The following is a 27,840-nucleotide window of genomic DNA, read 5'->3' as shown; positions in this document are numbered from 1 at the left end:
CCACTCTCCGCCCCGAGCAGATAGAGAGACAGCTACCCTTTCTCTGTGTGGCCCACGTGTGTGTGTATTTTTGATAGGATATCTTGTGAAAATAGGAAATTATGTGAAATTATTGGTTGGCGGCAAAGTTAAGTAAAGTGAAGAGGTGAAATGACACCTACCACGGTACGTCCTCCCCCCCATCCCCAACAAACGGTGGAACCAAGCACCCAAAGACAACGTTAAATGTGTTTGCTTGAGGGAGTGGCACCATTTGGTACATTAATTTTTTCCCCGTAAACAGTACTTTGCGGCCCCAAAGACGAGTTAAGTGTTATTTTCTTGTGGAACTACGAAGTGATTGAGTCGTGCGTGCCGCCGCGTGGGTGGAAAGTTAGAAGTAACTGTGTGAAGTAGTGAATTGTACTTTGTAATAACTTTTCTCTTGTATTTTCTTTGCAGTGAGTGCGTATCCTCTCTCTGGTGAGCTGTAAGTGAAAACGAACGTGATTGTGGGTAGGGAAATTTCACTTGTTATTATTGAATCAGTGTATTTATTTATTTTTCTTTTCTAATCAAATTTATTTGACTGCATAATGAAATAATCTCGATGTAATAACAATTCAAAATTTATAACCAGTGCCTTAAAATAGCTACCGCAACTATTGTCAAAAATAATGTTACAAAATTTTCATAATTTTTCCTTTTTCATCGTTAGTAGTTGTTTTGACACACTTATATATATTACTACTCCCCCGCATTACATACAATGGAGATACGTTATATTGAAGAAGAGGGTGCGCGCCTATCTCGCTGTACTAAAAAAGTGAAGCCAGTGGGCAGAGCTTACGAGGCGGTGGGCAGAGCTTACGATCGCGACTTACACCCAAAACATTGCCCTCTCCTGAGTTTTCTAAATATGTCATGTAAACCTGTTATTAACGGTGTTAATGCGAAATAGCTAAAATATTGAAAAAAAAAAATACAGCAGGACGTTTCCGAGAGAAATTATGGCAAAAATATTACTTTTTTTTTCGTTTAATGCATGACAAGAAACAAATAGTGAAGTAGAATTTCAGCGATTGATGTTTTTCCAACGCACAGCAACATATGAAATCACACATCATTCTAAATAAAAGCGAGAGAGAGAGAGAGAGAGAGAGAGAGAGAGAGAGAGAGAGAGAGAGAGAATTTTGATCTGTTAATTAATTGCTATACCAAGAAAAATCAACCTTCAGCCCAAGTTTCACCTGCTATACAGTTAATTTATCCTTCATTTAAATGCACATGTATATTCACATGTGTACATGACTTTGTTCAGCCATACGTTTGCCCCTAAGACAGCTTCCCACCTCTCAGCCAAGTCCACCAAAGTTGGAAAACACTGGATTATCTCATTTGTATGCATGAATTTTGCAATCTAAATCTTCGTGGTACAGTATGCCACGACTACTGCGAGTCTTTTAAGGTCACATATATGGTAGGCAGCCTCGAAACATGGACATAAGACTGAATAAAAGGAACGTAACTCGGGCGTTCCCATGCATTTTCAATAGGCGATCGGTAATGTCTTAGGTGTAAGGGCGAGGTAGGGGCAGCAGCGGACCAATAGCGCGTCGGCTTCACTTTTGTGAGCCTTCTTATAATATAACCTTCTTGATACATGCAAACTGGTTGCATTGGTTACAGGAATTACATTGGCTGCTCGCAACCAGACCAGGTTGTATGTTATCAGATTGCATTGGCCCAGTTGCATGCAACCTGACATGCTGTGCAACCAATTCAACATGTGCAATCCATACAACCTATGCAGTCGGTGTAACCAATGCAATTTCAGCAATCAATACAACCAATGCAACATGAGAAACCAATACAACCTGTGCAACCAATGCAACCTGCGCAACCAATGCAACCCTTGCAACCAATGCAACCGGTGCAACCCATACAAACAATGCAACCCTTGCAATAAATGCAAAAGTGTAACCAATGCAACTGTGCAACCAATGCAGCCAAGGCAACCCATGCAATCAATGTAGTCAATGCAACCCTTGCAAACAGTGCAATCATGCAACCTATGCAACCCTTCCAATCAATGCAAGCTGACCAAGCAATGAAACCCGTGGAATCAATGCAACCAATGAAACCTGTACAACCAATGCAACCCGTGCAACCAATGCAATCCCTACAATCAATGCAACCAGTGCAACCAATGCAACCCTTTCAACAAACGCAACCAGCCTTGCATCCAATGCAACCCATGCAACAAATGCAACCCGTGCAACCAATACAACTATGCAACCAATGCAACTATTTTAAAAAATGCAACTGGCCATGCAACCAATGGAACCATGCAACCAATGCAGCCAGAGCAACCAATGCAGCCAATGCAACCCGTGAAACCAATGTAACATGTGCAATCAATGTAACAAATGTAACCCTAGCAACTAATGCAAACTGTGCAACAAATGGAACCAAAGCAACCCAATCAATGTAACCCATACCACCAATGTAACATTGTAGCTTTGGCAACCAATGTAACCTTGCAACCAATTCAACCCATGCAGCTAATGCAATCTGTGCAATCAATGCAACCAATGTAACCCATATAATTAATGCAACCCATGCAACCAATATATATAATCATTGCAACCAATGCAACCTGTGCAACCAATGCAACCAAATGTAACCCATGCAACCAATGTAACCAATGCAACCAGTGCAACCCTTTCAACCAATGTAACCTGTGCAACCAATGCAACCCGTGCAACTAATGTAACCTGTGCAACAGATGTAACCTATGCAACCCTTTCAACCAATACAACCTGTGAAACCAATGTAACCAATGCAACCTATAATACATGTACAACCAATGTAATTCGTGCAACCCATGCAACCAATGCAATTCATGAAACCCTTGCAACCAATGCTAATTGTGCAACCAATGTAATCCATGCAACAAAAGCAATCAATGCAACCAATACAATCTATGCAACCAATGTAACCTGTGCAACCAATGCAACCCATGCAACTAATGCAACCAATGCAACACGTGCAACTAATACAACCAATGCAACCCGTGCAACCAATGCAACCTGTGCAACCCGTGCAACCAATGCAGCCAATGCAACCCGTGCAACCAATGCAACTCATGTAACCAATGCAACCTGTGTAACCTATGCAACCCATACAACCAATGCAGCCTGTGCAACCTGTGTAACCAATGCAGCCAATGCAACTTGTGCAACGAATGCAACTCATGTAACCAATGCAACCCGTGCAACCAATACAACCCGTGTAACCAATGCAACCCGTGCAACCAATGCAACCCGTGCACCCAATGCAACCATTGCAACCAATGTAACCCATGCAACCAACGCAACCAATGTAACCAATACAACCCGTGCAACCTATGCAACCAATAAAACTCATGGAACCAATGCAACCTGTGCAACCAATGCAACCCATGCAACCAATGCAACTCATGCAACCCATGCAACCAATGCAGCTAATGCAACACGTGCAACCAATGCAACTCATGTAACCAATGCAACCCGTGCAACCAATGTAACCTGTGGAACCAATGCAACCTGTGCAATCTATGCAACCCCATGCAACCAACGCAACCAATGTAACCAATGCAACCTGTGCAACGTATGAAACCAATAAAACTCATGGAACCAATGCAACCTGTGCAACCAATGCAAACTGTGCAACCAATGCATCACGTGCAACCAATGCTACCAATGTAACCTGTTCAACTAAGGCGGCTCGCACACCAGTGCAACTGGTTGTTTGAAACCAGTTGCATGCAATGTGAAACTTAAGTTGCATGCAACCATTCAATGCAAATACATAGAAACGCGCACACTGAGTTGCATGAAACTATAGTTGCATGGAACTAAGCAACTGCAGTCTCATGCAACTTGCCAAAATGGTTGCATGCGATCCAGTTGCGCGTGATCTTTGGTAGAAGACGGTCTGTGTCACTTATCGTATCATCTGTCTGTCCATTTCAGATACCTTTATATGAGGGCCGACTAGTTCCAGGAGTTTTTGAAAGGCAGGTTCACTCATTCTGTAGAAATTTTGAAATTTCTCAGGGTCTCCATTGAATTCTTTGGCCAGTTGGTAACAAGTATGCTTTTTATCTGCTAAGAGAGGATGGATCCAGTACTTTCTTTTCTTTTTCTTATTTTTAAACCACCACCAAAAAACACATACATCTTCGTCGTCTGACATTTTGAATGCAACTAATAAATGAATAGTTGCTTTGGTGTGTGGCTAAGCAGGTAACTGGTTGCATGCAATTTATCACATGAAACTGGTTTCAAGCAACCAGTTGCATTGGTGTGCGAGCTGCCTAATGCAATCATGCAACCAATGCAACCTGTGCAACTAATGCAACCATGAAACCACTGCAACCAATGCAACCATGCAACCACTGTAACCAATGCAACCACTGCAACCTGTGCAATTAATGCAACCAATGTAATCCATGTAACCAATGCAATCAATGTAACCCTTGCAACCAATGCAACTATTGCAACCAATGCAACCACTGCAACCAATCCATCTAATGCAACCATGCAACCATGCAATCAATGCAACCTGTGCAACTAATGCAACCATGCAACCACTGCAACCAATGCAACCTGTGCAATTAATGCAACCAATGCAACCAATGTAACTCACGTAACCAATGCAACCCGTGCAACCAATGCAACCCGTGGAACCAATGCAAACAATGCAACCCGTGCAACCACTGCAACCAATGCAACCAATGCAACCCTTGCAACCGATGCAACCAATGCAACTCTTGCAACTAAGGCAACCAATGTAACCCATGTAACAAAAGCAATCAATGCAACCCGTGTAACCAATGCATCCAAAGCAACCATGCAACCCTTGCAACCAATCCAGCCCTCGCAACGAATACAACCGTTGCAGTCTTTGCAACCCGTGCAACCAATGCAACCCATGCAATCAATGCAACCATGCAACCAATTAATGCAACCAATGTAACCCATGCAACCAATGCAACCCATGCAACCAATGCATCCCGTGCAACAGACACACACACACACACACACACACCAAGAGGACCCGCGGTTTGAGTTCCAGAAACAGCAAGGCAAATGGGCGAACCTCTTTTATGTATAATCCCTGTTTACCTAGCAGTGAATAGGTACGGGATGTAACTCGCAGGGTTATGGCCTCTCTTTCCCGGTTTGTGTGGTGTGATCTCATTCCCACCCAAAGATCGGTCAGTACTCAGTATGAACTTTGTCAGCTCTTTCTGTAGGGTAAAGGCTAGCTGGGTGACCCAGCACACGACCGTTGTGAATACACACACACACACACACACACACACACACAGTTTGCTTGCGCGTCACCATCGATATTTATTATGATTTTTGTTATACCATTGCTATTTACGTTTTTCTTCATCTTATTTTCATTACCTTTATTACTCTCTCTCCCTCTCTCTCTCTGAAGAACGTCACAAATGGAGATGGGCGGTGGGGTTGAAAGGGGGATAAGGTATGGTCACGGCAAGATGTATTAGACTAAAATAATACATCTTGGGTCACTGTTAGCAGAGAAGAGAAAAGGATGGACAGAGTGAATTCTCCACCTTCGTGAATCGTAAGAAAGCTCAAAGTAGCAGCGGTGCCAGATCAAGAATTATAATTCCTTGTGGCAGACCCTCACCGAAGAACCAAGCGGTGGTCACTGGTTTGTTCAACAACATCAACAACAATACCCACTGCCCAGTAGGCAGTTGCCAACACGGCCAGTCGACCACACCACTGACACTAACTCCAACACCAGCCATGACGACACCGAAGGTGAGCTGTTATTTGTAAGGCTATAGGCAAAGGTCACTGTTGATTTAATGTTATGGATATCTGTTTCGATATATGAAGCATTGAGAGTTACATTTCACAGGGGAATAACTCTTAAGGCTTCGCTATTTCTAGAAATTACTTGTACAAAAGAAATGAAGCCTAAGCGGTCACCTGTTGCACGCCTTGTCCTTGAAGTTTGCCAAGGAAGTACGTTCTATCTTGGCAGCTGGCACACAGTAATATATACCTTGTATAGTGTCTACGGCCCGATGTTGCATTTCCTTTTGTCTGAAATTTGTTGCGCCCTACCACACTCAGTAACATTCGTGTATTACATAGTACATACTTGATTGTACTTTCAGGAAACAATTCTATGTGACATCGTTTTGTGGTACATTTTTCTCTGTATACTTTTGATGTACAATAATTTTAGTCTTATGTATTTGATTTACTGTCGCCAAGTAAATGAAATTCATAGTTAAAAATAAGGGTTAATTTGAAAAAAAGACATCTCTATAACCTACAAGCACGGAACACAAATATTTTTTTGCTCTCCATTCCACCTTCACGGGAAACCACTTAGAAAATTTGATGATTCAGTATGATTGGTCTGCCACTGGACTTTCCAAACTTTTATTGGCTCACTTAGAATGAGGAAGATTGACAGAGGGCAGCACAATAGGTGGAGCTTCACCGGTTTGATAAAATAAATACAGTGCAAGATGACAGTGGTAATGTACACTTACATACAGTATTTTCTCCATTATTATGAAAGAAACATTTGTGATGGTAATGACATTTGTGACAAATTTTAGATTGTAAAACAAACTAAACTAGGATAAATAGAGAATGAGTGAGGAAAAAAAAAATCTTACACTGAGAAAAATCTAGGGAGGAAATTTTTTCTTTTTTTATTGTAAGAAAGAAAAAGAAAACCTAATTGGCACGAGAAAGTTTTGACCCATGGATATCCATAAGGACATTGGGCTAACTTAACCTAACTGAACTGAACCAACCAACCTGATATAGTTTGACATTTTTCTACTAATAACTGATGTAACCAAACTCTAACCAACACCTTGGCTCCTGAAGAATAACATGTTAAAACATGTACTGATCATGATTAGAAAAAAAAAAAAAAAAAAAATATATATATATATATATATATATATATATATATATATATATATATATATATATATATATATATATATATATATATATATATATATATATATAAAACAATTTTTAGCCCCATTGATAAATAATTTCATAATGATTCTCTCTCTCTCTCTCTCTCTCTCTCTCTCTCTCTCTCTCTCTCTCTCTCTCTCTCTCTCAATATGGGTTAAAAAGTTTCAAAATTTAGAATGTATTTTCTGAGGCTTTATTCCCCTTAGTTTCTTCTGTTAGTAAGGTCATAATTTTTATTGCAATTTTTTTTGCCTTTGGGCATTGTCCCACCTACATAAAAGAGAAGGAAAAATAAAAGTAAATAGAAATATATGCAAGATCTTTATTAAGGCCAAATTATATTCTGTGTATTTTTTATAGCAATAACTCATTAAATACTGCATTATTTTGTGAAAATGTTATTTCTGTAATAACCCTTAGTTTGCAGATTACAACTTAATACTTTTCTCTCTCTTTGCAGCCTATTCTGTATTCCTACTTCCGAAGCTCCTGCTCCTGGCGGGTCAGAATAGGTAAGTACTTGCTTCAAGTCTGAACATTATGATGTCTTTGTTAACTTTACAGTAAACTAATGTGAAAATGCATATATTATTAATATGTGTTTTTTGTGCTCTGCTAATACAAATGCTAAATATAATAATCATGAAAGTATTGATTTGCTATCTTTTACATAAGATTTTTCCATGGATGCACATACATGATGGTTTATGTTTAGTGAGTAGTGATAGTGATGGTCAGAGACAAAAAATTCATTGCAGCATTGTATAGATTTACACATTGTTACATTGAAAGTAGATGGCAAGGAAACAAACAAACACTCACTGGTGCTCTCTGGCTGTATTTCATGAAGACAACCAATACCAAGGCATATAGTAAGTGCGAGCAGACAGGTGAAAACAGACAGGCAGAAGCAGTGAGAGATTAGACAGTCAGCTACTCCCTGCCCTCCTGCTGGTGTTGGCAGGCTTGGCTGTCACCTTGCTCACCATCACATCATCATTACCCCTTCATATGAATCCACTCATTATATACATACTCAACCAGCAATTACCACTTAAGTACATACAAATCAGCCTCACTGGTTACAATATTATGATGGTAGATTGAATGCATAGAGGTACATATAGAGTTTTTAGATAATAAGCCTGTGATGATGAATAGTATGTAGAAAAAGCAATTTTTTTTTAGAATTTCATGATTGGAAACACATTATGAGAAACAACAGTGTCTTGTGTGAATGTAAAAAACAGGTGAAGAGGGAATGTTTATGCAGAGAAATATTGGTAAGGAAGGAGCAGAGAAAACAGTAGCAAGGGTAAAGTGTGGCAGATACATAGGCAAAACAACTGCAAAATATTGAAATTGTATGGGTGAGTGAATGGTTCTCAAACTAGATAGATCTAAGGAAAATTATTATGATTTTCAATGTAAATTTTTAAAAATTTTTTTGGATAGAAGGAGGAAGATCCAAGGGGGAAAATAAATAAAGCTTATTTATTGTCCTCCATTAAGGAAAAATGTAATAAAGAAAAAGGAAGGAAAAGTAAAAATACTGTTGTAGGCAAAAAGTTTTACTAGTAAAAGGATGAAAGATTGACTACTGGCTATCCATGAGGTGGTCAGAATATTAGTAAAAGTGAATGTAAAGTTATAAAGTTATGCAGCTTGTCTGTGGAAGGAAGAATGATATGCAATTAACAAAATCAGGAGATCAATCAGCATGAAAATAAGTATAGAAGATAACAGAAAATGTAATTATGTGGCAAGGAGATGGAGGTGTCATTAAGTCATAAGGCTTGTAACTAATTTGTTGAGAAGAGCTGTTCCTTTTATGAGAGAAGCATATACTTTTCCATACAGAAATGAATGAAACCTATATATAGAATCAGCTTCTGTGAGGAAGATAAAAAAAAATAAAAGAAAATATAGGCCCTCATTTACTCCAGACATGAAGGCAAAAAGTATCAAATTGAAGGATGGCAGTGAATAGTTTTACATAAAGATAGATTTATAAATGTGATAATTATAAGTATGCTAAAGTAATCTACAAGGGTTTATACTGAAAATTGGTATAAATGATAAAAGTGAGGACCAAAGAGAAATTAGGAGAGGAAAGGCCATGCATGTGTATATTTATAGTTTTAATTTTTGCAATGAAGATTAGAGGGATACTTAGGAAAGGATGAGTAGCTTTATGCATTTTACATGACCAACCTTATGTTATGGTTGATAAGGAAGCCCTAAGTGTTTTGGAATCTATAATTTTTTTTTTTTTTTTTTTTATGTAATGTAATAATTGACAGAAGTTAAGGTTTGCATGACGATTGAGGAAGAGTTTGGAGACAGTTTTTACTATAAAGCAGGAGTGAAACAGGGATGTGTGAGGTCTCCAGTTGTTTTTTGGAATGGAAGAGTCAGATGAGGGCAATGAAAGCTGAAATCTTTACTCATTTTCATAATTGTAGGCTGCAGACATAATAACATATTTATTATACTAATCTAAAAAGCTCATGCATATATAATGTCCAAAGCAAGTTCAACATGGTATAAATGTAGTTTAACCATTTCAAAAAGCTTTTGTCCTGGAGTGGAATAATTTTGATGCTGATAAACACCTGCAGCACATTGCTCTTTACAACCAAACGGAAAGATAACCAGGCAAATTAAATCCCTGAAATTACTTAAGGATATTGTATAACGATGAATCAACCTATAGAAGAACTATAAATGTTAAGATGATTACTGTTATGGATATTGTGCATGGAGGAGAAAGAGGAGAGGAAAGGAAAGACCATCTGACTGTATCTCTTGATTAAAATAGATCTTGCCATAGGACAAAAATGAAAAGCCAATCTGAACCCCCTCCTTTTTTTTTTTTTTCTTTTCTGTTTGGTTTCTAGTGTTGGCTCACAAGAAAATTGATTATGAGTACCAGCCAATTCACCTTCTCAAAAAAGAACAGGTAAGAGCAATCATCTGTGGACTAACCATCATATGGTTTCTGGTTTATGTCCTTGGTGACTTAGGGTGCATGTACTTACTTCACTGCATGTGGAAAGAGTTCATATCTTTTGTACAGTCTATAGATGCCTGTGGCCAGTTGTGTTGAGCCACTGTTTACTGGGAATATTGTTAAATTTGAATAGTTTTACTTACTGGAATCACCTTATATTCAATTTGGGAGTATGTACTATTTGTGCCTAATTTAATTTTATGTATTTTTAGTATGACTAATATTTTCTAACATAAAACATGACTGATCTTTAATTTCAACTCTGTCTCATTGAGGACTAACCTACTCATGGAAGAGTTCAGAATTTCAGGCAAACATGGATATATTTTAATAGATTCGACTAAGAATAATTTTTTACATACATATAATTCTAGTAATTCTGTAATCAATGCAAGGCTAGATGTTATGTTCACCTCAGTCATCTGACTTTGACTTTTGATTCACTCTCTAAATTTAAAGCTGTAGAAAATTCTTTGACTATCTAGCACATCCAGAATCTCATAATTTTTGTGGAGATCACCATTCTTGCAGACTTTAATATTCACCACTAATTTTGGTCTTCATCTTCTTTCACCAATTAACCTGGTGAACTAGCTTTTGACTTTACTATTCTCTTCAACCTGGAACAATAAAATCAGCACCCTATCTGCAAGTATACCCTTGACTGTCTTCACATACTGCTCAGTCATAAGTAAAAGTAATCAATGACATGAGTGTGATATGAGATTTTTAGTCTGCCAAGTATGTGTTTATGTGTGCAGGTATGTGCACACATGTAACATCTGGCAGTTGATAAATAAATCATATGATGTGTTCCTTTTTTGTATCTTTAATCTGATGCAGTGAGATCTGCAGATGACATGCAAGTGATCCTTTCTTGTAGGCAATATACTACAGTGTAGTTATATGGGTAATTTATTTTAGTTTCTATACAATACCTGACTATTTTTGTGTATGAATTTAACGTTTTGCTGTGTTTTAATGCTTATTGTTCTTGACAGGTGAGTGATGAATACACCAAGGTGAATCCCATGGGTCAGGTCCCAGCACTGATTGTTGAAGATAAGATGTTGACCCAGTCGGTGAGTGGCGATGGATGTCTTCTTGTATATCTTGTAAAGCTCCTACTTGGATTACAGAAATATTTTTTATCCTCATTCTAAACTTGTAGTAAGATGCTCATCAATTTTATTAATTTGTATTGATGATTAAGTAGTCAAGTATGCAGCAAACCACACAAATGAATGAAGAGAAGTTGTGAATGCATAAATGATGATGTATCTTGTAGCTCTTGGGTTTTCCCATATTTGCTGTGATCATCTTCTTGGGTCAAATGCAAAGAAGAGCATGTCTGTGTTAAAGTGCAGCTGTAATGAACCAGCCCTGCCTGCTCTTGATATCTGGTGCAGGGAGTTTTGCACATGAAGTACAAGTGCTCCTTGTTTGAAATGATATTAAACAATGTTACACATAGCTTACCCCCCCCTCTCTCTCTCTCTCTCTCTCTCTCTCTCTCTCTCTCTCTCTCTCTCTCTCTCTCTCTCTCTCTCTCTCTCTCTCTCTCTCTCTCTCTCTGTGCGTGTGTGTGTGTGTGTGTGTGTGTGTGTGTGTGTGTGTGTGTGTGTGTGTGTGTGTGTGGGTGTGTGTGTAATTCACTGTTTGATCTGCTGCAGTCTCTGACGAGACAGCCAGGCGTTACCCTATGGAGCGAGCTCAGAGCTCATTATTTCCGATCTTGGGATAGGTCTGAGACCAGGCACACACCACACCGGGACAACAAGGTCACAACTCCTCGATTTACATCCCGTACCTACTCACTGCTAGGTGAACAGGGGCTACACATGAAAGGAGACACACCCAAATATCTCCACCCGGCCGGGGAATCGAACCCGGTCATCTGGCTTGTGAAGCCAGCGCTCTAACCACTGAGCTACCGGGCCGTGTGTGTGTGTGTGTGTGTGTGTGTGTGTGTGTGTGTGTGTGTGTGTGTGTGTGTGTGTGTGTGTGTGTGTGTGTTTCACTGTTTGATCTGCTGCAGTCTCTGGCGAGACAGCCAGGCGTTACCCTACGGAACGAGCTCAGAGCTCATTATTTCCGATCTTCGGATAGGCCTGAGACCAGGCACACACCACACACCGAGACAACAAGGTCACAACTCCTTGATTTACATCCCATACCTACTCACTGCTAGGTGAACAGGGGCTACACGTCAAAGGAGACACACCCAAATATCTCCACCCGGCCGGGGAATCGAACCCCGGTCCTCTGGTTTGTGAAGCCAGCGCTCTAACCACTGAGCTACCGGGCGTGTGTGTGTGTGTATTTACCTAATTGTGTGTGTGTGTGTGTGTGTGTGTGTGTGTGTGTGTGTGTGTGTGTGTGTGTGTGTGTGTGTGTGTGTGAACTTGAGTAAACATTGCACTGATCCAACATAGTTTTTTAGTCTGTGTATTACAGACAATAAGTTTACTGGACATTAGTTTTTTAGGCATTTCATTTCTTATTGCCAGATTTAGTACTACTAATGTATAGTTATTCAAAACCTTGTCATTTTATAGAAAAAAAATTCACTACAAATTCATGTACTAGATAGTCTTCAACATCTTTTGATCAAGTCAAAAAATGAATAAGCTGATACCACTACCTGTGTTGTTTGTAACTTCATTCCTTTTAATACTTTTATTGTTTAATTTGTTTTGATACAGATTTTTTCTGTGTTGATTGTCTCTGTTGTGTTCATTCTCTCTAGATTCACTATATATGCTGAATTATACCATTTCTTATTTATATAGTGGTCTTGATTTCTCAATATTTTCATCTCAATTAAATTGATAATAGCAAAGCCATATTGATGTTGTGTCTAGTTGTTCAGTCTGCTGGGGACTGTGTAGAGGTCATGATTGTATGAACTAGATTGCATATTATGTTGGCTATAGACATTTAACCCCTTCAGTACTGGGATGCAGTTTTACCATGAGTTTTGGGGAGGATTACACAATTTAATTAAGAAGGGACTATGTAGGTTAGAAGACTCACTATTTCAATCTCCATCTCCACGTGAGTTTCTGAAGCTGTATAAAATCACCAAATAGTAGGCAGAATGAATATGAAAATGTGTCATGATACTGAAGAGGTTTACTTACATTGACCAGATTTTTCTATGCAGTTATCTTGTATGGGTACTTTGGTTATATTTAGGTCACCATATCTGTGGAATATCCAATGCCACACTTTGACGAGGTTTTCCATTATGAACTAACATATATAATACTCTTTTTCCAGATCAGCATCATGGAATATCTGGAAGAGACCTACCCTCAAAATCCATTGCTACCTAAGGAACCTTTACTTAGAGCTAAGGCAAGTGATACTCTGAATGTAAGGGAACAAAATGTGATCCTTCCCTCTAAACCATGCATGTTCTTTGAATTGATTCAGTAAATGTAAATTTAGTACTGAAAGGAAAAGAGTAGATATATGCAGTGAATCCTCGGACCTCAAACATAATTAATTCCAGAAGGCTATTCAGTGTCCAAATTTTTCAAAAATCTGAAACTACTTTCCCCATCAGAAACAATGTAAATCATTTTAATGTTTCAAAACCCAAGATTCTTATCTAAGAATGTAAGTAAAAATTTAACTAAAATTGATATTATTTACTTTTTGGTGGCTAGCTTCATGGTACATGTAGATGATAGTGTGTTATTGATAATACTTAAGAGAAAACCTTACCTTTGTGGAGGGGCTGGATCGATTTACCAGCCAAAGCTAGCTTGGCATTATGTATGTACTAATGCAGATACAATAATCACCCGCGTATCCGGATTATAGCAGCCAAGGCCCTGGTGGATGTGCAAAATATCCGTATACGCGGTATTTCCTCTCCCAACCCCTTATAAATTAAGAAAAAAAACATGTACATAACCCAAATGGGTAAGAAAACAGTGAATGAAAGCACATTAAATGTGTAATCTGGAACAAAAAATAGTACATATACAGTATAAGGGGTGGTGGGATGTACATGCAACAGTAAAGGCGGCGTCACACTACCACTTTTCCTTCAAGTTTCTTAAGACTTTTGTCGACACTCATCGTCACACACAAGCTCGCTACCGCCTTTGTCGTGTTTGTCAACTATAAACAAACATGGTGGCCCTTTCACCCCCGTAGCAAGTCGTCGTTATTTTTTCATTGCTATTTTTGTCCTTTATTGCTCTCTAAGAGAAACTCTTCAAACAGCTTTATCCACTCATAAACAACAGGGCAGCTCATCTTGGCCAGTTGCTGCTTGAAAGTTCTGCCTTGGAGCGTCACAGTACCAGAGAAATGTAAACCAACAACTGAACCACTTTTCACTGCTAGGCCAAAAAAAAATAAATAAATAATAATAAAAAAAAAAAAAAAAAAAATAAATAAATAAATAAAATAAAATAAATAAATAAATAAATAAATAAATAAATAAATAAATAATATATATATATATATATATATATATATATATATATATATATATATATATATATATATATATATATATATATATATATATATATATATATATATATATATATATATATATATATATATATATATATATATATATATATATATATATATATATAAGTCCTCCTATGATTCTCTATGTCCTGCAATAACTCTTGAGTAGAAGTTTAATAGGTTTGATACACATGACCGCCCTGTCCTGAATCCATATTGTCTGTTCGATATGAATTGCTCCTCTTCTAGAAATTTAACACATTTTTCTTTGATAATAATTTCACATAACTTCCCTACGACACTTGTAAGTGACACTGGTCTGTAGTTTAGTGGTTCAGTTGCCTTTCCTTTATTGAACTTTCAATCATTTCCGTAATTGGATCCAGTAATTGCTCTTTACATTCTTTTAACACCCAGCCTGATACACCATCTGGCCCCATTGGTTTTCTGACTTCCAACTTATCCAGTAATCTTCCAATATCCTCTTTGTGCACTGCAATCTCCTGTAATCCTTGGGAATCCAGTGTCCTATTAGGTTCTGAGAAATCATCTTCTGCAGTGAACACCATTTTGAAGCTATCATTCATTATTTCACACATTTCCTTCTCTGTTTGGTATGTCTTCCTCTCTTTAATTATTTTTTCAATTGTTTCCTTATTCTTTGTTTTGCTGTTTATAAACTTGTAGAAAAGTTTGGGTTCATCTTTGCTTTTATCCACTACATCTTTCTCAAAATTTCTTTCTTTCTCTCTCCTTACTCTAATATATTTATTCATTTCTAGCATCTTTGTACTGCTGTCTATTAAAGTCATTTCCCTGCTTTAAGAGTTTCTTCCATGCTTTATCTTTTGCCTTTTTTGCTTATATGCATCTAGCATTGTACCAAGCATGTATTTTTTTTCTAAACTCTATACATAGGAAGAAACTTTTTTACTCCTTCATTGTATTTCTGTAAGAATATGTCATATTTCTCTTGCACAGTCTTTCTGCACATAATATTATTATTCCACTCAATATCAGCAAAATAAATCCTTAATTTTTCAAAATCCACTTTTGCATAATTTAATCTCTCTCCTTTATAGTCCTCTCTGTAACTTATCTCATCTTCCTCCTGCATTTGCATCTCTAATGTCACATGATCACTTTTCCCCATTGGACTAAGGTATTGTATGATTGGAGGGACTCTGGTTTCTTTGTGAAAACTAGGTCAAGCAATGATGGTTCTTCTTCTCCCCTGTACCTTGTTGACTCCTCCACCCACTGGTCCATTGTATTAACCATAGTCAACTGTAACACTTCTCGTTCCACTGCCCAACATTATCCATTACTTCCATCTCTCTCCAGTTTATTTTTTTGCAGTTAAAGTCTCCAACTAAGAGTATTCATATATCTCTTTTTATCATGTTATCTAGGCACTTTATCACCTCTCTTTGCATATCTTTATGGTCTTCTGATCCCCATGTATTAGTCTTTAGTGGAACATATGTAACTATAATTTTTCTTTTCAAATCTTCTGATCTGATTGTTAATCCCATTACTTTCACTTTGTCCTCTCCACATTGCATAAATAATCCCAAACTTCCAATATGCTTGATAACAGTCCATCTATGTTAGTATAAGTCACTCTTAATTTATTGCCTCCTCCATGACCTCCTCTTTTTTCCTTAGGTACCACTTCTTTAGTCTTATATCCAGAACCCTCCAGTAAAAATTCTTCTCTATCTCTGTCCTTTTCTTGTTTTTTTTTCCTTAGCTTCACTTTTTAGCACTTCCTCCTTTTCCCTTTTCTCTAAGTTCATATCTCTTTTTATCAATATTTCCTTGTGATCAACATCATTGGCCAGCTTCCCTTTTCTAGCCATAATTTCCTCTACAGCCACTTGAGATCTCATTCTCACCTTCATTGGTCTCCTACCCTCTCCACTGTATCTTCCCAGCCTAATCACTTCCTTCACCTCCTGGTTAAATTCTTGTGTGCTGTGTTGTACTCGTTTGATAACAGTTTTGGCCATTTCCCTTTCTTCACCTTCTCATGAATTTATTTGGATTTTTCTTTTCCCTCATCCCATAAACCACAAAGCTTTTTTTCTTATCCACTGCATCCTGCACCAAATCTTCCTTTTCCTTGCTAACTTCTATTGCAGTGACTTTTGTATTCTCCTGAATTTGTCTCCTTACCACTTCTGAAAATTTGACTTCCTCTTCTTGCTCTTGTTTCCATTCATATCTTAGTTCTTTCAACTTGTTATCACCTAGTCCATCTTCTGCCCTGTCTGGAATCCCGTCCTGCACTTTAGCCTGCAAGCTCTTTAAAGTGCTTTCATTATTTTGGCATGTGGATTTTAGAACGTCATTTTGCTCCCTTATTTCCTGTATCTCCTCTTTCAATTCCTGGTTTATTGCACTGACTTTCTCACATTCAGCTACTCTCAGTTTCAGGGCTGTGTTCTCTGTTATCAGTCGGTCTTGTTTGTCCATGAGACAGGACATCACCTCCTTCATATATCTTAATTCTCTTTCTACATTAATAAGCCTTCTCATATTACCTCGTTCATCCCGGAAACCCGAGAAATCTTTTTCCATATTATCATCAGTCAGTTTCCAATAGGGGTTTTCTATAAAGCATTGGTTATCACTCGGCTTATGTTTTGATTCCACCATACGCTTGGCAGCACTGCTTGGTTCCGTCTCTCTCTCTCGTTATTCATTCCTTATATGTGATCTAACACTTATTTAATTTGGAGATAGGAGAACCTATGGCCCCCTCTCTCCCTGTACATACGTCTAGACCAGTCTCCAACTCCTTTTGTAGTAATCTCTGCGAGCTGGTCAGATGCGTGTGTCATGCTCAATGGCTGCGCTCCGTGTGTGTGTGTGTGTGTGTGTGTGTGTGTGTGTGTGTGTGTGTGTGTGTGTGTGTGTGTGTGTGTGTGTGTGTGTCTTAAATTAGGGTCTAAAGACAAATATAAACTAACTGACAAAATTGGGAGAAGCTTAAAACAAAATCTAATATGGATGAGGTTTTGGATTGCACACTCAGTAATGTAGTGATTAATGATAGTAATTTACATTAATTAGCTCTTCCCTACCAAATATATTTTTTTAGTCTATGGCAATCTTTCCTGAATCAAGGTCCGGGAGATATGTGAGGTGATTGGCTCAGGTATTCAGCCACTGCAAAACCTGGCAGTACTGCAGAAGATTGGGGATGAGAAGATGGAATGGGGCCACTTCTACATAAACAAAGGATTTTGTGGTAAGTGACTTAAGAATACATTTTCAATAGTGCTCTAGTCACATCTAATGCTTCTCATGTTGAGATGGCTACTATCAGGAATTTCTTCATCCTAAGGTTGGGCACAAACAATAACAGCAAACACAACTGAATTTTTATGAACATTTGCAATATTTACTGTATGTATTGCTGTGATCTGAGATATTTTCTTTCTCAGTTGCAGCTGGTTACCCGTTTTGTAAGAAAATAAACAAAATGAACCCTGATTCAATGTCAACTCATGACTTAGCCCTGATCCATGTTAAGTCATGAGTTGACATTGGAGCAGTGAAGTCAAGCTATGGATTGCCATCATGTGTTGTTGAGGAAGAGGATATATGTCACATAAAGTCAAAGTGTACTGCTTGTCCATCCAAAAAGAATATCACTCTTAAATTGAGATGGTGTATATTTCAGTTAAATGAGTAGTGGCCACTGATCATTTAGCTACTGCAGTGATATACAGGTATTCCCCTATATACAGTTCATTGTTATACAGATATTCCCTATTATAAAATTGACTTATATTTTTGAAAATCCAATTGTAATGTGATTGATTACATAGTAGATTTAAGATTGAATACAAAAAATAATAATGAATTCCAGACTTTTTTTTGTGCCACCTAGAACCCTTAAAAAAACATGAAATGGATGGGCTACTGGTAAGGCTCCAGCTAATTGTGTGCCACCTAATAATATGTCTTGGTATTTTTTTCAATCTTCACTATAATTTGGTTTGTATTTTATGAATAAAATAGTCAAATTTTTTTCATGATAAAGTATGATTTCTTGCATTGTAATAGTTAGATTCCCACTGAAAAATCACATTAAAATGAACAGGTGATAACTGAACCTTGAAAAACTGGCAGTTCATTGTATTTGTGTGTAGAGTGAATGTGTACACTCTTGGGATATAAAAACAAAACACACTAATTATGTAGCAGGTACCGATCAGTAAAGAAAAAAATATCGTAAAAGTAAAATAACGTGTAACAGGTAATCATATAGCAGGAAATACCTGTATTAGTAATCTGACAGTTGCTATCACAGATACAACTATAGACATGTTTGCCACATTTAGCTGTTGCTCTTGTGTGACCAGTAATGCATAAAGAATTATGACAACTAATTTCATCTATTCACCATATTAATTGAAAAACAGTCAAGAAAATTTACTTTATGTGAGGACTTTGGATGTTTGATTTTTAATTAAATATAATTTTACTGAAATATAACTTCACTCCCTTTAGAAGTGGTTTTTACTTTGATTTATTATTTTCCAGCTTTGGAGCAACTGCTGGCTGGTTGTGCAGGAAAATATTCAGTGGGAGACCAAGTAACATTGGCTGACTGCTGTCTTGTACCTCAAGTTTACAATGCTAACAGGTGTGTCTTGAGTTTATTGCATAAAAAAGGATTGAAAGAAATTGTGCTGATGTTTGAAATTGAACATTCATTACCTTGCATGTATTTATTTATGTGAAAACTTTCATTATTTAATAGAAGAAATCATTTAGTTAGTAGTTCATTTTATTAAAAGAAACTCAGTTTCAAACCAAAGTAAACTCAAATCAGATCATATAGGCATCAAGATTTATTTCACTTTTTTTTTTTATACCTGTTTGAATGTTAAATCAAAGAGGATAGACTAATATGGTAAACCTATATTACCTGAAAATGGAAGAAGAAAAGAAAAATTAAATGAGAAGAAAACAATAAAGAAATGAGAATAGAGAAAGCAGAAAACCCAGGATCAGCAGCAGTTCATATTTTGAAATGCTTGATGGGAAAGGATGAGAAGACATGACTCACACAAGAAAAGATTATAAACTTTTAAGAGACTATGACCATGGGCAAGGGGAGCCTGCCAGAGATATCTCAGAGTGATTGATAATTGAGCAATGTACACATAGTAGTCAAATAGTTAACATAGTTAACCTAGTTCTACCTATTAGTTACTTATCACATTAAAATACTGACCACTAAGTTTCCTGTATTCAAAAAAATAAAAATACATAAATAATAATAATAATAATAATGATAATTTTCATCTGTCAGGCTCGTTTTGTCCATGGTCACAGTCTCCTTAAGGGAACTGGGAGATCTCCAAAAAACATGAAAAATGTGACTTTATGGTGAAACGTGCAACAGTTTCCATTTAGATCCCATTTAAAGGTCTTGTATTCAACCATTTGTGTTTATTTACATCTGTAGAATTGTTTTTTCAAAAGAATATACAAAAAGGCAAAATCTTTGTGGTCTCTGCTCTGCTCCAGACAATTGGTGCCTATGTGGTTCTGAAGAGGGATGGATGCTGCATCTTTTGTGATCAGCCCTTCACTTGCCAATCATTACACCGCACATTATTTATCCACTGTATCCTGCTTTTTGCCTGCTGTCAGCTATGTCTTTCACAGTAAGGTGTGGGCACAGCCTGGGGACTAAAATGAGGCTAAAGGTGGGTTCACATGTGTCAATACTACAAATTGCTAGTTGGTAGAGTTCCTAATTGAATATCAATGCCTAGCGACTCGAAAAACCAGTTGCAAAACAAGACCAAGTCTTGTTCAGTCGATTTGCGACTTTGTTTATGTTGTTATGTTACGGAGAAAGTTTGAAAATGTGGTGTCAATGTAGAGATTTTGGAGTTGATAAGGAAAAAAGCAATTTTTTTTTTTTTTTTTAGCATGTGGGTTTTCACGGAATTTATGGGTTATAGGGGATACTTTTTGGGGTATCTCCTATCTCAAAACCCACCCACTAGGAAACCATTGCCCTGAGTGAGGAAGCCCAACCTACACTGGGACTGAAACCCTAAAAGTGAACTCTACAGCAAAAAAAGCTTACACAAATCGGTGTTTGATGAGGTAGCTGCCACTTTCCGATGCTGCTTCTCTCTATACAGGGTGTTGTGGGAGGTGAAGATTGAATACTTGTGATTGATTAATTTGATTGTAATTGTCATCATCACTGGAGGAAGATATCTTGTTGGGTAGCTGTTTGTTTACATTCACTTCCCGCCAACTAGCTGATACATCCCAGTCACTATGTGTAAACATGTTTTGACTAGAAGGGTTCAGTTGACTTGCAATTTCAGTCGCATATTGACGCTAGTGAACCTGCCTTAAATGTCTGCCATTGATGTACATTAGAATGATTCATGTATATTTATCAGAAATATGGCAATACCATTCTTACCCAGATGCTCCCCTTAATGTTTATAACCTTGTTCTGTGTGGGTCATGTCTACTTAGATCTTAACCTTTCCATCAAGTGATTCAAAACAAAAATTATTGCTGATCCTGGGTTTTCTGTCTTTTTTTTCTCTATTCCCCTTTCTTTTTCCTTGCTTTTTTTATTCATTTATTTTTCTCCTTGTTCCATCTTTGTGCAAATGTAGGTTTAACACACTAATACTAATATGTGTCAGAGAGAGAGAGAGAGAGAGAGAGAGAGAGAGAGAGAGAGAGAGAGAGAGAGAGAGAGAGAGAGAGAATGAAGAAATGGTGATTATGTAATGTAAATTAAAAAAAAAAAATTCCAGGTTCAAAGTAGATTTGTCCCAGTTCCCCATCATCAGCCGGATCCATGAAGCACTTAACGGCTTAGAGGCCTTTAAGGCTGCCCAGCCCTCCAACCAGCCTGATTGTCCAGAGGATCTCAAGTAGTGATGCACTATATTGTGTTTCATGAACATACATTTAGGCTCCAGGTTTGTTATCTTGATTTCTTTTATTTTATCTTTTTTGAATATGAAAGGGTCCATGGTGTTATAACATAACATAACATAAATAATAGGATAACAAAGGGCCACCAGGGCCCATCTAGGTTATCCTGTATCAGTCGCACAGCGATCTCGTCATCAGTACTTAAAGATACACTTACAAGTACACAATACATTATATACTAATTCTAAATATTTGGCCCATTAACAGGGTTAAGTCCTGCAGCGAAATCCTCTACAATCTGTGATCCTCATACATGGGGATCATGTCTTGTTTAACTATAGTAAATTTCTTATAAAAACTATCATGCAGCGCTATACATAATTATAAATCTAATAAATTTAAGTGCTTATCTAATCTGTTTTTAAACATTGTCAAACTAGTGCTATTTACAACCGTCTCTGGCAATGCATTCCAGAAGTCTACCACCCTATGACTAAAGAAATATTTTCTTATATCTAACCTGCAGCCTTGCTTTCTAATCTTCCTGCCATGATTTCTAGTCCTATTTCCCTCCTCTAAGGTAAAGAAAGATCTCACATCTATGTAGTTTGTATCTGAGAACATTTTAAATAACTCTATCATATCCCTCTTATACATCTCCTCTCAAATGAAAACATGTTTAATTCCTTTAATCTATCTCTATACTCCAGGCGCTTTAATGCTGGTATCATCCTAGTTGCTCTTCTCTGAACTGCTTCTAACATGTTGATATCCTGCCTATAATGGGGTGACCAGGCCTGTATGCAATACTCTAAATGGGGCCTAACATAGGAATTATATAAGCTACGCACCACTTCCTTACTTTTATAACTAACATTTCTATTTATAAAACCCAGGATCCTATTTGCCCTATTTCTTGCTTCTAAACATTGCTTTGAAAATTTCATAGTCCTGTCTATCACTACTCCTAAATCCTTTCCTTCCTCTACTGCCTCTAGCCAACATCCCTCCATCTCATAGCTAAAGTTTGTGTTGTCTTTACCTAAATGCATAACCTGACACTTTTAGAATTAAACTCCATCTGCCACCTGTCTGCCCATGCTATCAGCCTGTCCAGGTCTCGTTGTATTCTGTAATTGTCCTTTTCACCCTGTACTGCACATGCTATCTTAGTATCATCTGCAAACTTTGATACTTTGCTACTAATTCCTATATCTAAATCGTTAATGTACACCAAGAAAAGAAGAGGTCCTAGCACTGATCCTTGGGGTACCCCACTAACCACTTCCTTCCACTCAGACATTGCCCCATTTAATACTACTCTCTGTTTCCTATCAGAAAGCCATTCACTAATCCAATCAACTAACCTACCCCCTATCCCATGTAGTCTCAATTTGTACACTAGCCTCCTATGCGGTACCTTATCAAACGCCTTGCTAAAATCTAGATATATAACATCTATGCTATTTCCATCATCTAACTCCTTGGTAATATATTCTAAGATATCGAGCAAATTTGTAAGACAGGACCTCCCTGATCTAAAGCCATGTTGGGTATCTCTAATTAATCTATTCTCATTTAAATGCTCCCAAATACTACCCTTAATGATTTTCTCTAGTATCTTACATACTATACTAGTTAAACTGATCGGTCTATAATTATTCGCATCATCCTTCCTACCTTTTTTTAAATATTGGAGTAACATTAGCTAACTTCCAGTCCTGAGGTATCTCAGCAAACCTAAGTGATCTTTCAAAGATTAACTTAAGTGCTTCAGAAATACTGTCTACACCCTCCCTAAGTACTCTGGCATGTAGCTCATCAGGACCACTAGCTTTCCTATCGTCTAGTTCAAGAATAAATTTCCTAATAATTCCCGGTTTTATATCAATATTTTCTAAAGCTCTTAAACTACTCGTTGCACTGTTTGTAACAGGATTTCCTATTCTTTCCCTAGTAAATACTGAAGAAAATTGTTCATTCAATAATTCTACTATGTCTTTATTTTGATCCACTACTACACTATGTTGGAGACTGTCCTTGACGCACTTTCTCGGTGCACTAAACCCCCTTTTTTTCTTGGTTCAGTTATTACTGGTTCACTTTTAAGGTTTTCTCATTGGAACCAAACTTTTTCTACAACATGGGAAATCTTACTTTATCATGGAAAAATTGGCTATTATATTTGATAAAATATTAGGTAATTATGGCGTACCATGAGGAAATAACCAGATGTATTGGTAGGTGGCACACAATAGGCTGGAGCCTGAAGGCGGGTTCACATGTGCCAATTTGCAACTGTTTTTTACATACGTAGAGTTTCCGACTCATCCCTTTTAGTCGGAAAGTGTCAGACGTAGCACCTGGAAAGTATCGACTAGTTGGCGCCTTGGCGGGAAGTGAATGTAAACAAACAACAGCTACCTGCCAAGATGTCTTCCTCCTGTGACGATGCTGAAGCTGTGGCTGCTCTTCTTTTGGCTTACCAGAAGAGTCAACATGAAAGAATATGCCCATATGTGGATAGCTTTGTCCCTGGCTAAGTAGAAGGAAAGACAGGAGTGTCTGCCACACTCTAAATTAGCCTACATTTCTCATAAAAAACTTGTTAATCTTAAGAATTTTATAAACAATTGCGATCAAATTACACCCTGACAAGTCTTCAATCCTCACCTCCAACAAAACTCTGTATTGAGGGAAACCGTTCTTGTAGAGTGGCAGCTATTTCTTAGAATGACGATTTGCGCAACTTTTTTTATTTTTTTTATTTACTGTATAATTCATCTCTGGAGTGCCAGATGTGTTCTTTTACCTTCACCAACTATAATGTCTTCTTTTCTATCTCTGGAAATCACATTTTCAAAGCTTACTCCATGACATCACGACATAATTAAAGTTGTAAAGTTGGTCTTGATTTGCGACTGCTTTCTGCAGTTGCTTGGCGCCAATTGCAACTCGGAAACTCTTCGTATGTGAAAAAAAGTTGCAAATTGGCACGTGTGAACCCACTTTTACAGTAGTAAATTCAAGCACTCTGTATTTTACTTGCCTCTGATTAGCTTGCTCGAGAAATACTTTTTAAGAAAGGAGTGGGAATGCCTCCCTATGGCAGTGTGTCTCTACCTTTAGCTACGTTACTGTGCCCACTTCAGATATTCATCACTTATTTTTGGTAATTTGTACCCTCTAGAGAACTGGAAATATTCTCTGTTACTTTTCCTCTGTATATAAGTTTATTTTATCCATGTCTGCTGACATGTCTCCCAACGTTGTCTTTGAGTTGCCAGCTGGTGTATCAGGTGGTCCTTTTGTCTCAGCAGGGCTCTGGTCGTCATAGTATTCCTGAAGCACAAGTAATAGTTGCTCAATTCTCTTCAGGCTTGGCAAATAAAAATGTTTTAACCTAAATATGTAGCAAGAAACTAGAAATAAAACTAAAAGCACTGCAAATGTACCATGCCCTAGCCTCTATCCAAAATGAGTAAGTATAAATAGCAGAACCTAGATCAGTTTCCCACCACACCTATGGTTCTCTTGTTTTTTTCATCCCCCTGTCCTTGTCTTGATCCCATACACCTCCCCCAGAGAAGGGAGACTATATGTTTGTGTGTATGTGTATGTGAGTGAGTGCTGATGTGAGTGGGAAGGCCTTCTCATCAGTATCAGATATCTATATGGAGTAACACTTGATTACTTATGAATGCAGGTAGTGGAAGCATGTCTTGTTTATTTTTACTGGAACTAAGCAGTGGGTTTGGTACCATTATTTTTCAAGCATATGTCTGGCCTATCTGCTACCTTCCTTATCCCCACCCCGGGTAAACACACCCTAGTCTTAATCCAGCACAAAATTTACTAGGTACCTAACCTGACAATCACCAAATGGTGAGGCTCTCTAATCTCTTGGTGGCCATGTACTACTGGATGACAGGAGCAATAAGATGGATGGAAGTTGCAAGCATAGCAGAGGCAATACTCGTATGAATGGTGGTATGAATGTAGTGTGTGGAGGCTGTGCCTACTTCAGCTCTGTAGTCATATTGTTCGTTAGGTCATCCTCAAACCTTGCAATTCCACTGTCAAGAGTCATCTTGGGCTAGAATAGGGAACAAGGAAAGACAATATCATGCAAAGAAGTATGTGTGTGGGAGGCAATGTCATGAAAATTGAGAAGGCAGTGTTTATTAGATGCATATAACAATATTAAGGCTCAGCTTTCCTTGCTAGCCTGTCAGTGTAACTCCAGCTCATGAATTGGCATGCTTTAATCTTGCAATCAATTGTAATCTGTCACACTGTGCTCAAGTTTAGTGCTTAAGTAAAAACATTCTCTCAATATCTAATAACTTTCACCTTTAACACTATTTTATTACCGGTCTTCTGACAGCAAATGACTACTGTCCCTATCATCCTGCTGCTCATGTTGATGCCACCATTGCGTAATAACTTCTATCAACAGGCACAACGAGATCTACCACCTATCCATGCTGACACCACCACAGCATGACTTCACCAACCAGCATCTGTAGAACAGTCTCTGATCCAAAGTCCAAGAAACTATCTCATGTTAATAATATTCATGACTGCTGTATCTTGATCTGGAAGACTCTCTCTCTCTCTCTCTCTCTCTCTCTCTCTCTCTCTCTCTCTCTCTCATATCAAAGTTCAGACCCACAGTATGTTTAAAAACTGCAAAACACTGGTGCTTCCACTCATTTGTGTGTGTGTGTGTGTATACCATGAAATATTCTATCATGCTTATATGAAATAAAAAGTGCCAAGCTGTAAATCTGAAATTCATTCTTCCAAAATTATTTCCAGTGAAACCACATAGGAAGAAAACTAATATTTTCATCTTTTATGTTGCTTGCCTGTGTGTGCTGAGCCTGGCCCTTCCCCTTGCTATTTGTACAACCCATTCAGTCCTAGTTTGCAACTTTTTTTTTCCGGACAGATACCATCCAAGGGCAACAAAAATAGCTTAAAAAAAAGACCCATCTAAGTGTTGATTGATCTCCATACATAGTTAAAGGCATTAATCAAAATCAGAGGATAAGGCAGAGAGATCCAGAGTTTGTTTACTAGAGAAAGGAATGAAGGATCGGGAATAATGGTTAACTCTTGCTTCGTACAGTAAAGTTAAGGGGAGGAAAATGTATTTATTTGTAAGAATAATGATCTTCCTTTTACTCTTACACTACTTTTTGCTGCTCTCTATCTAATTTTAGGGTCTTCTTGAGGAAAAATATTGAAAAGTACAATGTGCATTCAGAAAGATACATAATTGTACAGGCATGATATTGGTGAGAGGGATGGGATGTTCTATGAAGAATATACAGATGATGGTGCATATGGTATCTGTAAAACTGGCTGAATGGTTTGCATGTAAATAAATAAATGGTCATAAACCTAGGTAGTCAGATAACATATTTCTAGAATACATTTTGGTAACAGGTTACCTATTTGGGCAGTGACCAGGTGAAGCTGAGGGAGTAACGGGAAGGCAGCCAAGAGCCGCTTTAGGTGGTGTAACTTTGTTACAAGTTCAAGATGAGGGTAGGTGATATACACATCCTATTAACTATATGAAAAGATAGATATAAGAAACTACAACTAGATTTCTTCATGATTTTTTGTAACATATATTCCATTTCATTGCACATGATTAACAGTTGAAATAGTTTTACGTTACCCTCTTAGTAATTTATACACTCCATTCTCTCTCTCTCTCACACACACACACACACACACACACACACACACATGCGTATGTGTGTGTACATATATATATATATATATATATATATATATATATATATATATATATATATATATATATATATATATATATATATATATATATATATATATATATATATATATATATATATATATATATATATATATATATATATATATATATATATATATATATATATATATATATATATATATATATATATATATATATATATTTGGAATGCCAGTTCTCATGTAGGTCTGAGGCAGTTAGCCAAAGGAAAGGGATACATGTCTTGAAGATCCCCTCTGAAATGAGGTCAAGTCATAGGAAGATGGAAATAAAGAAGCTGGTAGGGAGCTCCAGAGTTTACCAGTGAAATGCATGAATGGTTGAGAATATTGGTTAACTCTTGCATTAGAGAGGGAAAAAAAAAAAAAAAAAAAAAATATATATATATATATATATATATATATATATATATATATATATATATATATATATATATATATATATATATATATTTGGAATATGAGCATGTTGACATTTCAATCTTTCAAATTAAATGCATTTTTTTTTTCCCTTAGAACAGTACTTTTCATTAGTGAAGGCAGGATAGACATTGA

General features: G+C 37.2%; 1 protein-coding gene across 6 annotated transcripts; it reads left to right on the top strand.

The window, feature by feature from the left end:
- Positions 1-135: 135 nt before the first annotated feature.
- LOC123516875 (probable maleylacetoacetate isomerase 2) lies at positions 136-26,263 on the top strand. Of its 6 annotated transcripts, none has more exons than XM_045276588.1 (10): positions 136-165; positions 5,580-5,828; positions 7,483-7,534; positions 9,923-9,984; positions 11,037-11,117; positions 13,318-13,395; positions 17,665-17,788; positions 19,090-19,192; positions 21,351-21,518; positions 25,862-26,263. In XM_045276588.1, exons 1-9 carry the CDS (start codon positions 151-153, stop codon positions 21,472-21,474), a joined length of 888 nt encoding a protein of 295 aa, XP_045132523.1. In that variant the 5' UTR covers positions 136-150; the 3' UTR covers positions 21,475-21,518; positions 25,862-26,263. The 6 variants fall into 6 exon arrangements, with proteins under 6 accessions (XP_045132523.1, XP_045132522.1, XP_045132521.1 ...); XM_045276587.1 differs by lacking the exon at positions 136-165 and adding an exon at positions 5,174-5,242 and having other exon boundaries at positions 25,934-26,263; XM_045276586.1 differs by lacking the exon at positions 136-165 and adding an exon at positions 5,174-5,242.
- Positions 26,264-27,840: the final 1,577 nt, after the last annotated feature.

Source organism: Portunus trituberculatus, chromosome 41 (assembly GCF_017591435.1).
Source record: "Portunus trituberculatus isolate SZX2019 chromosome 41, ASM1759143v1, whole genome shotgun sequence".
Classification (NCBI taxonomy): domain Eukaryota; kingdom Metazoa; phylum Arthropoda; class Malacostraca; order Decapoda; family Portunidae; genus Portunus; species Portunus trituberculatus.
This window is presented reverse-complemented; position numbering and strand designations above follow the sequence as displayed.